The sequence below is a fragment of the Misgurnus anguillicaudatus genome, chromosome 18, assembly GCF_027580225.2.
Source record: "Misgurnus anguillicaudatus chromosome 18, ASM2758022v2, whole genome shotgun sequence".
NCBI lineage: Eukaryota > Metazoa > Chordata > Actinopteri > Cypriniformes > Cobitidae > Misgurnus > Misgurnus anguillicaudatus.
In genome coordinates this window covers 37,551,804-37,565,957 of record NC_073354.2, presented here as the reverse complement: position 1 = coordinate 37,565,957, position 14,154 = coordinate 37,551,804, and the positions used below count along the sequence as shown (strand labels likewise).

Genomic DNA, 14,154 nt, shown 5'->3' with positions numbered 1-14,154 from the left:
GACGGCAATAATGTAACAGGACCCCAGCCTTGTATAGCATTGAGCAGTCATTCACATTGACGTTTATAAATATTTTTGAGTCTGTAACTGATGTGGAAATGATGTCAAAACTCAAAATCACGGTACAATGTTTTGAGAAATGTTTGCAATGTTTTTAAAATCTTACAGCAGTAAAACAGAAGATTTGCATGTTCATTAATGAATTGCTATTGGAAAACATGAAGTCTTTAAATCCACGAGTGCTTGTTTTTCTCTGGAGCTTTGAGTGACAGGATGGGGAGAATCTGTCTCCTCTCATCACTTTGAGAATGAATTATTCATACATACAAGCTTTGATCCTTTTATCCTGTTGAGCACAAAGAATACAATTGGATTGACATTTCGCAAAAAAATTGTTTAGCACAAATTAACTTGCTCATAAAGAAAAAGACATGAGTGGGTTAATGACATCGGAACAACTTTATATACATGCGCTTCCTGTGAAAATGATCGATATGTGATTTATCAGGCACAAAATGTCCTGTTCTGGCAAACTTTGATTGGGTGCTTTACTCGCGTCATCATTTACTTTGGGGTTTGTACCTTTTGCGTATGGTTAACATGTACTACTTACATACTAAAGTAAATTTAAAAACGTGAATCAGACAATAAGCGCTCTTTAAAAGTAAAACACAAATGATGCTTAATTTGGCAAACCCCACTAAATCTGTATTCAGTCCACAACACGACCCTCATCTGCTCTGAGCAAATCATCTCCTTTACTTCAGAATGACTTCAGGTTAGTGTTGAGAAACAAATGATTTCACACTTTTTATAATATCAGCTTCAGTATGACTCCACAGCAGTGCCGGGCTCCTGTGATTTCATTTCACGGCCAGACGTCTCTTAGTTTCTTTGAAATGACCGAATAGCCGTGAATAATCAGGGAGGAATAAAAGCAAGCACCCCGACAGATTCATGACCTTACTATTGCCGATGAATTTATATATATTAACAATAATGCTCGCCAGTAAAAAATAAACTAACAGCCTCCAAAGAGTATGAGAGAAACTAAAGAAAATGCCACAAAGAGCAAATACAAGCTAGTGCTAAATGCACAGATCAAAGAAATATCTTTTATGACACTATACTGTGGTCATTGCACGGCATGCTTGCTACTTGATGTTCATATTTATCAGCACAAACATCATTATGTTTGGTTGTTATAAATAGTAAACAGAAACACAGATGAAGCGGGTCTGAGACAGACAAGCAGCTATAAAGCGATGTCAGAAAACATCTGCTGTGCCAACAGAGACAACACGCCAGTTCAGCACACTGTAAACCCCAAACAAACAATGTAGTCGTTTAAAATGAGTGAACTGTACTTAAACCAGTGAAAAAAGTTTATTCAATTTAAAAGTTTTATGTGTGTTTAACCATGTCAGCGATTTGAGTCCCACAAACTTAAATAAAATGAGTCAAAGAATTAAGCTACTAATTTTATTTATAAATTCGAAGCAGAGTTATTTCAATACAACAGCTTTGTTTTTACTCTGCAAATAAGTTGATTTTTATGGCATTCAATCGGCCAGTTATGCTAAGAAAGATTCTGGCACTGTAAATTAACTTCAGTTTAACAATAAATCAACACGATTGGTTAAGGAGGCTTTCCAGTTCCCAGCATGCTTTGCATGAGCCTGCTTTACGAGAACATTGTTTGAAATGAAGTCATATTTCATGTGGTTTTCATGTGTGCATGTGAAAGCCATGTTAACATGATGAAGACATCATATCACACATCCTTGACAAAACACATTCAGTTCTGTAAACATTTGACACAAACAGCAGATTTCAGTAGCGTTTAATATCTAAAACAATTGACTGCAAAGATATCTAAACACAGACAAAAACTATAGCAGGTTTAAGTATCACATCCAAAGTGACAAATCAGTGTCGCTCAAAATGAAATAAAATGATTTTGAAATAAACATGAAAATCACTAATGGATTATTTTTAGTCTCAAGAATTTATTCAACACAACAAATGAGATAAAGACATCTGACAACGTGCATTTATAAATGACATCTCTTCATGAATATTACAGACTTTTTCATTATGTATTACTTTATACGAGTATGTATTTCATTATTCATTGTTTTAATTTAGGCTAAAAATAAATCTCATCAGCTGTGTCTGAGAATATCTGTGCTTGTTATAATCTCATCCCTACTTTAAAGAAAGTCAAATTATGAAGAGATAAAGTTGTGTTTAAAGTAGGACAGTATAAAGACTTTGTAACTCACCTGTGGGAAAATATTTATTGTTGCGCATGCAGGAGACTTGATGGAGATCACAGTTGCGTCTCAGCTTCTCAAGATCCTTGAGGAATAAAACAACACAAAACCAAGATACAGGAAGAGTTATAAAGATGATTGTTTGCTCATGAAAGAAAGTGGGTGAGAAGTTTTTGGTGAGAAATGTTCATCCACATGCTTTACAACATCTAAACTGAGTCACTGAGTCAATACAATACATCTGCTGAAATGACACAATGATGAAAGGTTTCTTAAAAATGCATTAAAAATAAAGAGTAAATGCTTATGTGAGCATAATAAAACAGACCCAGCAGCAAGTGAATTAACAATTAATTTTTCTTACCAAAGTGGTTTCACTAAATTGATTGATCTTTATTTCAGATATACAGTATATTATTAACTGCAAAATGTATTAGCAAGTAAATCCAACTGCAATAAATCATCTTCATTAAACTTGAAGCACTAGCAAAACATAATAAATGGGCTCTTGCACACTGAACTTAATTATTTAGTAGAGAAATATTTGAACGTGAACAGAATTAGAAGAAATTACTATCCAGCGTATCTAACCTCTAAATACGCCTTTTCTTGCGTATTTGTAAATTATTCTTTGAGATTACACTGATCATGTATCCATACATTTACAGCAATTAAAAGTCTGCTAATATCACTTCTATGAATGAAAGACAACAACTTTTAAAGCTTTTAATACAAAAAATAACAATTTCAATAAAAATGAAAACAACACCATTTTTTAACATCAATCTTAAACTGGTTTAGTTTTTCAGTTTACAAACTCCGACATCTAAATAGAGAATCAGCATGGCGCCAGCGCAACTTGCTTTTAAAGGGGATGAGAGCTGAGACTTTCATTGGTTTATTGCACGTTAGGGCCAAATCACACCCATTACTCATTGCGAGAATAACAACAACCCTTTTAGACAGTGTGCTGGGCGCACAAACCATTTTTCCCATCATTAAATTAGCAAAAGTGGATTCTGTCATGGCCATTAAGACTGTTCGCCGTGCGCTTTAGACCATGCACTTAGATCATTAAAATAGGGCCCTATTGGTCAACTCAGGTTATCACTAAACATAATTGTAAAACAACTATTAATTACCAACAATAACTATTTACATAAGCTTAAGAGTTTGATGTTCTTCTACTTACCTCCCCTAAGCCACACCCCCAAACCCAACACAGAGATGAACAGATAGGATCTCTATACAGACATTTAAAAAAAGAGAGAGCGAAGTGTTTAAAAAGGCGTATTACTTTTTAGTATATTATTAATGCTTCTTTCTAAAATCTAAGCTCAGTTTTACTACGGTAGAGCAGCCAGGGACAGTAATGAGACCTATGTCTCGTATTATTAAATGTTAATAAGATTGTGTTGGACGTGACCGGAGATGTAACTCATCTACTGATCTTTCTGCATTTAAAATACATCACTGATACTTTAATAGCTGTCTTTATCCAGCCTGTGTGATATTTAAGTAAGGAACCGGTGACTTTGGTGAGCCGTGTTTCCATTATTTGTGTGTAATTTCTGTTTAAATGTGAGTGAACGTGTTGACTGGTGCTCTTGTGACCTTGACTATGAGACAAACGCCGGCCGCTCTGTGTGTGAATATTAAACAGTTTCAATTATTGAGCTTTATTGACCTCCATGAATCCATTCAACAGATGAGTCCTGAGCAGACATGTCAACATAAACCTTAAGATAATGAATATAACATTATCTGGGAGTCTGACCTTCTATGTTAAAAAATGTACCGTATGCGGAAAATAATGTGTGTTTTTGTAACCATAAACCATGCGAACATTGTATTATACCAAGTACACAAAATAATGTTGTTTTTATGTTGCATTTACACCAACCGCGTTTGAGGCGTCAAAATTGCATTTGCCGCTTGAACAGTTTGAATGCATTCGCACGTTCTTATGCGAAGTAGAAGCGCAGAAAAAGCAAGCATTTGACGCGCGCGTCAGAGGCAAAATCCGCTTCTTGTGGGAGGGGCAAGTGTATGCGGTTTTCTGTTTGCAAGGTGGCTGATGTCGATTGTGCATTTATCGAGAGTTACCGGTTTGTATTGGTCACCTTACTATAGGGGGAAAATAAACGGTGCGGGTCGATAAATGTCACGTGACTCAAAAGTGAAATGTGTATTTACAATTTACCAGGCTGCCCTATATCCTTACTGACACTCTTCCAAGCGAGGTCCTTTTTATTCCTATATCTACAGAAATAAGAACTTATAGCTCCAGGTGCTTACGGACAATATCAAGCATTCCTATATGTTGAATGAGTGATTCCGAGTGGGGCCACAGCAGCAAGCAGGCTCCTGATTGGTTAACGCGGTGCGAAAATCCGCCAAAGTTCAAATTTTTCAACTCGGGCGTCAGACGAAAATTTTCGCATCAAACTCAAAATGCACAAAAAGCACCATTCGTGCGTACCGCGCCAGACGCTTAAGACGCGCCATTCGCGTGAACTAGACGCGCGAATGAGGCGAAATTGCGTCTACTGTGCCACGCCAAACGCCTCATCCGCGCCGCAAGACCTCCAGACCTCCAGTCTTCACATTGACTTAACATTGAAATCACTCGCGCTTGACGCCTCTACCGCAGCTGGTGTAAACGCAGCATTAGCAATAAAGTAGGTGCTCCTTAATAAAAGCTGAAAGTTTTCTTCTTATATCTGATATTTAATCAACATTCATGTACAGATAGAGAAAACACTTCAGGAATTATTTTCTACTGGGTTCTTGGCTTCCACCATCAAGTGGAGCTAAAATCAATGCTAGAAAACTGCCATGAATTATTGCTCTGGGCTGTACGCTTATATTCGGTAGAGTAAAATAAGTGGCAATACTGTCTAACATTGTTTTTCCTCTATGCTCTTTAAAAGAAATCCTGTAGCTTGAAGCACGCCGCATGCAACACTGCGTTCTAATAAAACACATACAGTACTGTAGCTGGTGCTGGATAAAAAGCATAAATGTTAATGCTGACAATGTCAGGAGACGGTGCAGTCGGATGTGATTTATTATCCAGTTTGTGCTGACAGATCCTCTTCTTCACTTTCTCTTTCTCAGGTTGTGTCAGAAACGGAGGGAAGCATGAAACCCAATAAAAGAGCTTTCCTCTGGAGAGTCACGGAGAGATGTCAGGTCCCTGAGGCCAATGACCCTTTGTCCAAATGATCTATGGTTAGAAACCAGCTGCCCTATACAGTCAATCTACTCAACTACTTGACACAAAGACTGAAAGACTGAAGAGCTGCTCGATCAACATTCAGTCTCTGCATGCACTCTGAAAACACACATTTCAACATCTCTCTTCTCTTAAAAAGGTTCTCTCATATATGAAAAACTACTTAAACCAGAACCTGCTTATGGAAGAAAAGATTTACCTAAAAAAAACACTTTGGGGACGTCCCTCACGTATCCTTGCATCACCTTCTGTTACCATGACCACCAGAGGAAGAATTATTGCATCTCATTTGAGAATGCTGAGGTCGTGCAGGCGTGCGGTCCAAAGCGATCAATACGACCTCACTGATTAATGAACAGATTTCTCTTCCATTTAGTGGGTCAGAGAAAAATCATCTGCCAAGACAAAGATTGTGAAATTAGCTTCGGTATTTACGAGTTGTGTTTCCATTGCAATGTACGGCAGCACAAACTTTATATCATTTAACACCGTTTTCTTAAGACTCAGAATCGATTTGGCCCTTGCAAAGCTATGAATCAAACTGTCAGCTGGTAGCAAATGGCCTTTTGGTAGAATCATGGGTTTGTGGATGCACCTACTGACCTTCAAAAATTAAAGCTCTCCTTTTAGACATTTAAAGGCTAGATATGTAAATGTCCTGTCTGGGTTTATTTTTATGCTTTCAAAGTTCAAGAAAGGGAAAAACTGCAATGACGGACCAAAAGAAGAGAATCCAACCAGCTTAGCGTAGCTTAAATCGTCCAAAGTAACTTGAGCGAGTGCATGTCGTGGCGGCCATCAGCATGGTGTTGCCACCACCGGACAAAAGGCATGTGTGTCTCACCACCTTGGTCATCATGACAAGCATGGCCTTTATGGATGCCTACCTAGTAGAGCAGAACCAGGGGCCGCGGAAGATCGGCGTCTGCATCATCGTGCTGGTCGGAGACGTCTGCTTTCTCATAGTCCTCCGCTACGTGGCCGTGTGGGTGGGGGCAGAGGTGCGGACGGCCCGACGCGGCTACGCCATGATCCTCTGGTTCCTCTACATCTTCGTGTTGGAAATCAAGCTTTACTTTGTCTTCCAAAACTGCAAGGCTGACCGCAAGAGCCTGGAGACAGTCGCCAGGAAGGCTCTGACGTTGCTGCTTTCCATCTGTGTGCCGGGTCTCTACCTGGTTCTAGTGGCTCTGGACAGCATGGAATACGTTCGAACCTTTAGGAGAAAGGAGGACATGAGGGGTCGGCTCTTCTGGGTGGCACTGGACTTGTTAGATTTGCTGGACATGCAGGCAAACCTCTGGGAACCGCAACGGACGGGTTTGCCCATTTGGGCAGAAGGTTTGATGTTCTTCTACTGCTACATTTTGTTGCTGATTCTCCCTTGTGTGTCCTTGAGTGAGATCAGTGTTCAGGGCGACCATGCGTCCCCTCAAAAAATGATGCTTTATCCTCTCCTCAGTCTGGTCACCATTAACGTCGTCACCATTCTCATTCGTGGAGTTAACATGGTGCTCTTCCAGGACAGCCGGGTTTCCACCATCTTCATCGGTAAGAACGTGGTGGCCATTGCTACCAAGGTGTGTACCTTCCTCGAGTATCGGAAACAGTCGTTGGACTTCCCCGCTCGGGAGAACGCGACGGGCATTCCGATGGAAGTCCAGCACAACTCTGTTGGACACGGACAAGCTTTGCCGAATGCTACAAGCCTCCCACATGAACCAAACCCAGCACAAGAGATAATGAATACATGACATGATGAGGAAAGTTTGGCATAGTTGTAACTTCTTATACAAAGTGAGTCATTCCATCTCAACTCAACCACAGCTTAGAATTTATTATATTATTATAGAATTTGTTAAAAAGATACAATGTTAATTTCAAATCTAAAAAAAATAAATAATAGGAAGGATCAGGAATAAAACATTCATTCTGGAGCCTAATGGGGCGCGCCACACCAAACGTGAATTCAACGATTTGCCCAAATTAATAACATACAAAGTTAATGCCAAGATCTGAATAGAGGGGAACTCATGCAAGGCCATACAAATGGCATGTTTTTGTGCAAGTTGAAAATATTCAACTCAAGCAAAGAATTTGCACGGCACAAAGTTAAATCCCGCGAGTAATCTAGAGCCAGGAACACGATGCTTTGCGCTTGGTGTGTTTGCACCATAAAACACATTGAATACAGTCACTCTGAAAAAGGGACTTTTTTATTTTAGCAAATAAAGACATCTTTTAATAATTATAAAACAATTATAGATGTACAAATTTTAGTTCACAACATCTGTATGACTGCTATACATGAAGATATTTTCATGCATAGTTAATTTCATTCAACATTATACCTAGCCTAAATATTGTACATTTACATTTATGCATTTGGCAGATGCTTTTATCCAAAGTGACTTACAGTGCATTACAAGGTATACATTTTTATCAGTCGGCTGGAACCCATGGTGTTTTTTTTTTTTTTGCTGCTAACGCAATGCTTTACCACTGAGCTTATACATGAGTATAACATAGTTTTCATGTCTTTTTGAAAGGTTTTGGTTTTAAACGTAATTGCCATAGTTATACACGTGTTATACCATACACTGCAAAAAATAATTTTCAAGATTTTTTTTTATTTTTGTCTTAAATTTTTTTGATCTAAAAATTCTTAAATTAAGATGCTTTTTCTTGATGAGCAAAACGACCCAAGAAAATAAGTCTAGTTTTTAGACCAAAAAAGTGATTTTGTGCATAAAACAAGCAAAAAAATCTGTCAATGGGGTAGGCAAATTTTTTCTTGAATTTTTCTTGAATTTTTTTGCTTATCCCATTGGCAGATTTTTTTGCTTGTTTTATGCACTAATTTACTTAAAATTTATATTTTTGGTTTAAAAACTAAAGTAAATTAGTGCATAAAACAAGCAAAAAAAATCTGATAATGGGATAAGCAAAAAAATCTTGAGAATTTTTCTTAAACACTAAATTCAAGAAAAATTCAAGAAAAAAATTGCCTACCCCATTGGCAGATTTTTTTGCTTGTTTTATGCACAAAATCACTTTTTTGGTCTAAAAACTAGACTTATTTTCTTGTGTCGTTTTTCTCATCAAGAAAAATCATCTTAATTTAAGATTTTATTTTTATTTTTACTGAAAACAAGACAAAAATACTAATAAAAATCTTGAAAATCATTTTTGCAGTGTAGTGAGTTGATGAGTGAGTTGATGAGTTTACTATTATTATGGAAAAATATAAATAAAGAACAGGTGTTTCAAAACTTTTAAACAGTAGTGTAAATACACATACAGCAAGAGCTCATCATGTGTAAAAATGGTAACAAATCAGCCCATAATATTTGTTATAAGTTATGTTGAGTTGAAATGGAGTGACTATCAGTGGGTCCTTTGATAAAGAAGAGACATATAATAGTATGGGGAGATAATATGAATAAAAGCAAAAGACTTATAAAGATCTTATGAGCGGAAATGATCAAACCTTTAGTGTTTTATAACCACTCCACTTAACTATCCAGCGAAAGCTAGTGATAAAAAATACAAACTTTGTCAGAACCTTTTTTATTTATTTATCATATTTAGTATTTTTAAGTGCAGTAGAAATGATTTCTCATGTTTGAGAGGAAACTCTTGTGCTGATGTCTATTGTGTCTGATGTTGAGGTGACAGCAGATATTAACATCACAGCTACTGAATGATGAAGACTCTGTGAACTGTGTGATGTTCAAGTCTGCGATATGTGTTTGTGTTTTGTGTCGGCATTTCAGAAATTAGGAAATATAAAGGTAAAAATTAGGGATGCACCGATATATCGGCCTAAAATCGGTATTGGCAGATATAATCCCCCCCCCTCCATTAGACATCGGCTATGATCAGGACAGATTATATACTTGCAAACAAAAGGCATTTTGAGTCACAATGACAACAGAATTGCAGTTTGTACGCTCTGAACTTCTAGATTTCGTAACATTATACAAGGAGTAAAAAGCAAAACTATATCGAAATTTTGTATCGGTGCATCCCTAAAAAAAAGTACTACAAAAATCATTGTGAGAATAACCATTAGAGAGTTACTGTACATTCCCTTAGAAAATAAAACCAGAGAATGCACTTCTAGACCTTGGATTGTACATGAATAACATTATTATGATTATTATCTGATTATTATTATTATTATATACCACTTGTGTACTTGCATTTTTTACATTTTTGTTTAAGAATTCAGTTGTGTTTAATAAAAAAGTAAAAAGGAAGAATGTTTATGACTCAAGATTACCTTCTCACCAGTGCCGGCCGATGACTTCTCTTCCGATGGGCGTGAATTCAAGATATGTGTTCATTGCGTCATGTGAACCATGTGCATCATGCGTCATTTCAAAATACGCCCTGCACACGCAACGAAGGGGGTTTATGATAAAAGAGACGCTCATGTTCACTAAATGCCCGCAAGACACTAACTTAACACTAAACTCTGATTACACATGAGATTAAGAGAGTATATGGCAAACGTGAGTGTCTCTTTTATCATAAACCCCTTTTATCATAAGCATCTGCAGCAGTAATTTGACATGACATAAGTTTACACGACATGCTGAACACATATTTAAACATGACAAGCCACACACATGATGGGCTACATACATGTTGTGACGAGTTTCGCATTGTGCGCCCTCGAAAAAGAAGTCACCGGTCATCACTGCTCCTCACACAATTCTTACCCTGCAGACAAGATCTCAGTCTTTCTATCTCAGTGTTTGTTTAAACAGCTCCTGTAATGTCTGAATAAACATATGATGTGTACAGAAACAGATGGTGGGGTAAATGGCATGAGAGAAATTGAAATAAATGGCATGTGGCCTCTATCAGCAGAGATTCATCTCACACATCACAAAACCGATTCCTAAAACATCCGGTCTGCTTTTTCATATTTCATACAATATTTATATCCCATAGGGATGAGAGAACTATTGGATATCCTCCTCTGATTTATTCAGTACAACATGTATTTATTGCCACCTGCATATGGTGGGCGTTCTGTGTCATATGCACAATGAACGTCGACTCACCCATCTGTGCTTTTTAGAAAATTTGTCAACTTCAGCATCCACCCACCGGCTGACAACAGGAATATGCTTTCTCTCTGATACGCTGTCACCATACGGCAACATGTCATTTAACTTTACGCTACCAAAAAGCTACAACAACTTGAAAGGTTGGAGTTTTTCAAGCCATCATTTCTACAGATGGACAAGCAGTTATTAAAACAGACTACGTGCCCATCACAAACTATGACTGTCAGTGTAAATGAGCCCATTAACAATCTTTCTTAGCTTTTGAAAACAAAATATACAGCCTTACTCTCAAATCACTGAATGCGTCACTAAACCTCAGATATATCAACCATAAAGATGATTTTAAACCTGTATATGACCTGTAAGGTTTTCTCATATGTGACCTGGAACCACAACCACATAAGGTAAATATACATCACATATGTGGTTTGTTAGGATACGACAATATTTGACCAAGATCAAACTATTTGAAAATCTGGAAATTGAACAATTGAAATATTGAGAAAATCACCTTTAAATTTGTTGAAATGAAGTCCTTAAGCTGCTTACACACCAAACACGAAGCATCGCTTTAGATTACTTGCGAGATTATACTTCGTGGCATGCAAATTTTTTGCATGAGTTGAATATTTTTAACTTGCACAAAGGACCCAATTTGCGTCATTCGCATCGGCCAGTACCAGTTTGCGTCTACTCGCAGCTCTGCATCGTCTTTGTATATAATCGCGCAATTCGCTGAATTCACGTTTGGTGTGTACACCCAATTAGCAGCACAAATTAATGAGAAATACATTTTTGATATATTTACGACCTTTATGTATGACTTTAGCATAAAAAAGCAATAATTTTAAAGCATATAAAGTATATTTGGCTACTACAAATATACCTGTGTGACTTATGACTGGTTTTGTGGTCCAGGGTCACATATACAGAAGCAACCCATCCTCACCCCATGTCGTCAATATTTGACGACACTTGACCATTCGTCAATATGTGACGGGGAGGGTATACCTTTCGCGCCATTTTTTGATGAACTGGGGACTTCAATACTATTACGTCCGTTGCATTCTCTTTCCTATTTTCTTACCATTTTCGCATCGGTTTAGGGTTAGATTTACATAATGACATCCCTACCCAAACCTAACTCTAACCCCAACGCCAGGTGACAACTGTTTAATTTCGTGTACACTGTTTAATTTTGCGTAATCTAACCCTAAACCGACGTGAAAATGGTAAGAAAATAGGAAAGAGAATGCAACGGACGTAATAGTATTGAAGTCCGTAATAGTATTGAAGTCCGTACACAAGGGGGGCCACACGCTGAAAAAGTTTGAGAACCACTGCTGTACAGAGCAGACCAACTTCTATACATTATGGATTTCAATACAATAATGCAGCACAACATGAATCAAGTAATTTTCATTTATAAGACTGAGGCACATTTATGATGTCATAAAAGTTTTCTTAAGACACATTCACTAGTAAATGTGTAGCTTTTGGACCTCCTCCAATACTTGCTTTAATGCTTTACTGTAGTGATATGATGTGAAACATCTACAATGAATCTGCATTTAGGATTTCTTAACCTCCATCAATGATTTAACTGTTTTTAATGGGAAATTCTGTCATTTTCAGTATTTAAAAAGCAACTTATGAAACTAATCCAAAATTGAAAACGGCTCATTTGGAAAGTCTAGCATGACAAAAGAAATTTAGCTCTTAATTTAATTTCAATGCTTTGTGTGCGGCAGCAGATTTGTATGGGAAGACGAATTTAATTTATTCAGTTTAATAACATTTACATTTGTTTCTCTTGAAAAGAGAAAAGTTTCATTAGATTATGCTAATGAGGACACACTGTGTGTATTTGTTTGATAGACCGGTTTTATTTTTAGCACTAAACATTGTAATGATAAATTATTATTGAAAATGCATTGAATAATTGTGGCAATAACTCACTGCATCTTATTTCTTTTAAAGTCGCAATGAAATTGAAATGAAAAACTATATATATATTTTTTAATATTGTGTTATTATTAACAAATGACTTATCTGTGAGCTTCATTATTTTTAAAAAATGTGTGTGTGCTTATAATCTTTAATCAAAAATGCAAATCTCCTTCCCTCCTCAAAACTATGTCTCTTCACTTCCGGTCATATGGTATGGCAGGTGGGCGGGGTCCTCAAAAGCAGTTTCCTTCGGATATACGTCACCACAGGGAAAAATAAGGCAATCGCTACTTCCGTTTCATGGCGACTTTAAGGTTATTTTGCATCACATCTACAACAAATGATCAGTATTAAACATTTTCTTCATAATCATGCCAGCGTACAGCATATGGGCAACTGGATTTTATTCAACATCCATCACCACGACACAAAGGTAACCATAACGGTAACACTTTCTATGAAGCCCATGCTTATAATGAATTATAACCCCCTTTATAATTATTTATAGGAAGATATTACTATTTTATAAATATATTTATAAAGACACAACAACACCAATACCCCATTATAAGAACAGTATAGTTACATTTATAATATGTTTATTACTTATAAGTGATGCATTTGCATTTCAATGCGCATGCTCATAATCCATTTTACACTGATTTATAACTACTCAGGTGTATACTTCCATGGAGGTATTTATTAAAATGTAGCCTGAATTCATGTCATTATATTATAGTTACGACTTTATTAATCATGCAGATTAAGTTCTATTTCAAATAACTAAATTTGATTTATATTGTTATAAACATGTTATAAGTTACTTATTATGATACATAATAATTATTAACCTCTATAAATGCATTATTGATGGCTTTAAATAAAGTGAACTCAAATGTTATTTATTATCCATTTTCAATAGTTTATCTGCAAACTTTAAAATAATGGGTATAATAAAGTAATAATTTACAAATAGATGTGATTTACATGCTAGTAAAACACTTACTATCAATTCATCAAACCACAATATGCAATATACTGGCTGATGAGATATAGATTTCAAAATTCAAAAAGAAGTCAAAATTACCATTCATGACCTGTAATGCAAACATTGGCCATCGCAACTGTTTGTATAGGATTTTTTTATGACTTTATTATAGACATTATTTTTAAATTTGCACATAAACTATTGAAAATAGATAATGAATAACATCTTAATGATTTCATGACTCATAATAAGCAACTCCCAGCATGGCTATTTTAGAAACCATCTTCATGATTTCCTAACATTTGTAGGGGTGGGACAAAAAAGACCTGCGTGTTTCACAATTACTCTAAAAGACCATAATGACAATTTCGCGCGTGGAGCAGCAGTTATGTGCGATCTACCGGCATTGCCTTTGCAATTGACGTATTGGACACCCCTGCCCTAAACCATCCGCTGACTGTTTAGATATAACATGAATATACTTCTGTAAAAATATGCACATAGTTTGTTATTCAGTCGCTGGGTGCGCTGCAATATATAAATACAGTAATACTGGCAATCACTGTGTATAATGATGATGATCAGACGCTTAACGTTAGTCAGTTCGTTGAAGTTAATTCC

General features: G+C 36.5%; 1 protein-coding gene and 1 long non-coding RNA gene across 2 annotated transcripts; one reads left to right on the top strand and one right to left on the bottom strand.

Annotated features, from left to right (window-relative positions):
- Positions 1-223: 223 nt before the first annotated feature.
- LOC129429749 (uncharacterized) lies at positions 224-2,376 on the bottom strand. The gene is made up of 2 exons (XR_008639289.2): positions 2,286-2,376; positions 224-346 (listed from the first exon to the last, which is right to left on the bottom strand). It is a non-coding gene; the product is annotated as an uncharacterized lncRNA (long non-coding RNA).
- A 3,523-nt stretch (positions 2,377-5,899) lies between these two features.
- Positions 5,900-8,161, top strand: tmem121ab (transmembrane protein 121Ab). The gene has a single exon (XM_055186640.2). It carries the CDS (start codon positions 6,318-6,320, stop codon positions 7,266-7,268), a length of 951 nt encoding a protein of 316 aa, XP_055042615.1. The 5' UTR covers positions 5,900-6,317; the 3' UTR covers positions 7,269-8,161.
- The last annotated feature ends 5,993 nt before the right edge of the window (positions 8,162-14,154 follow it).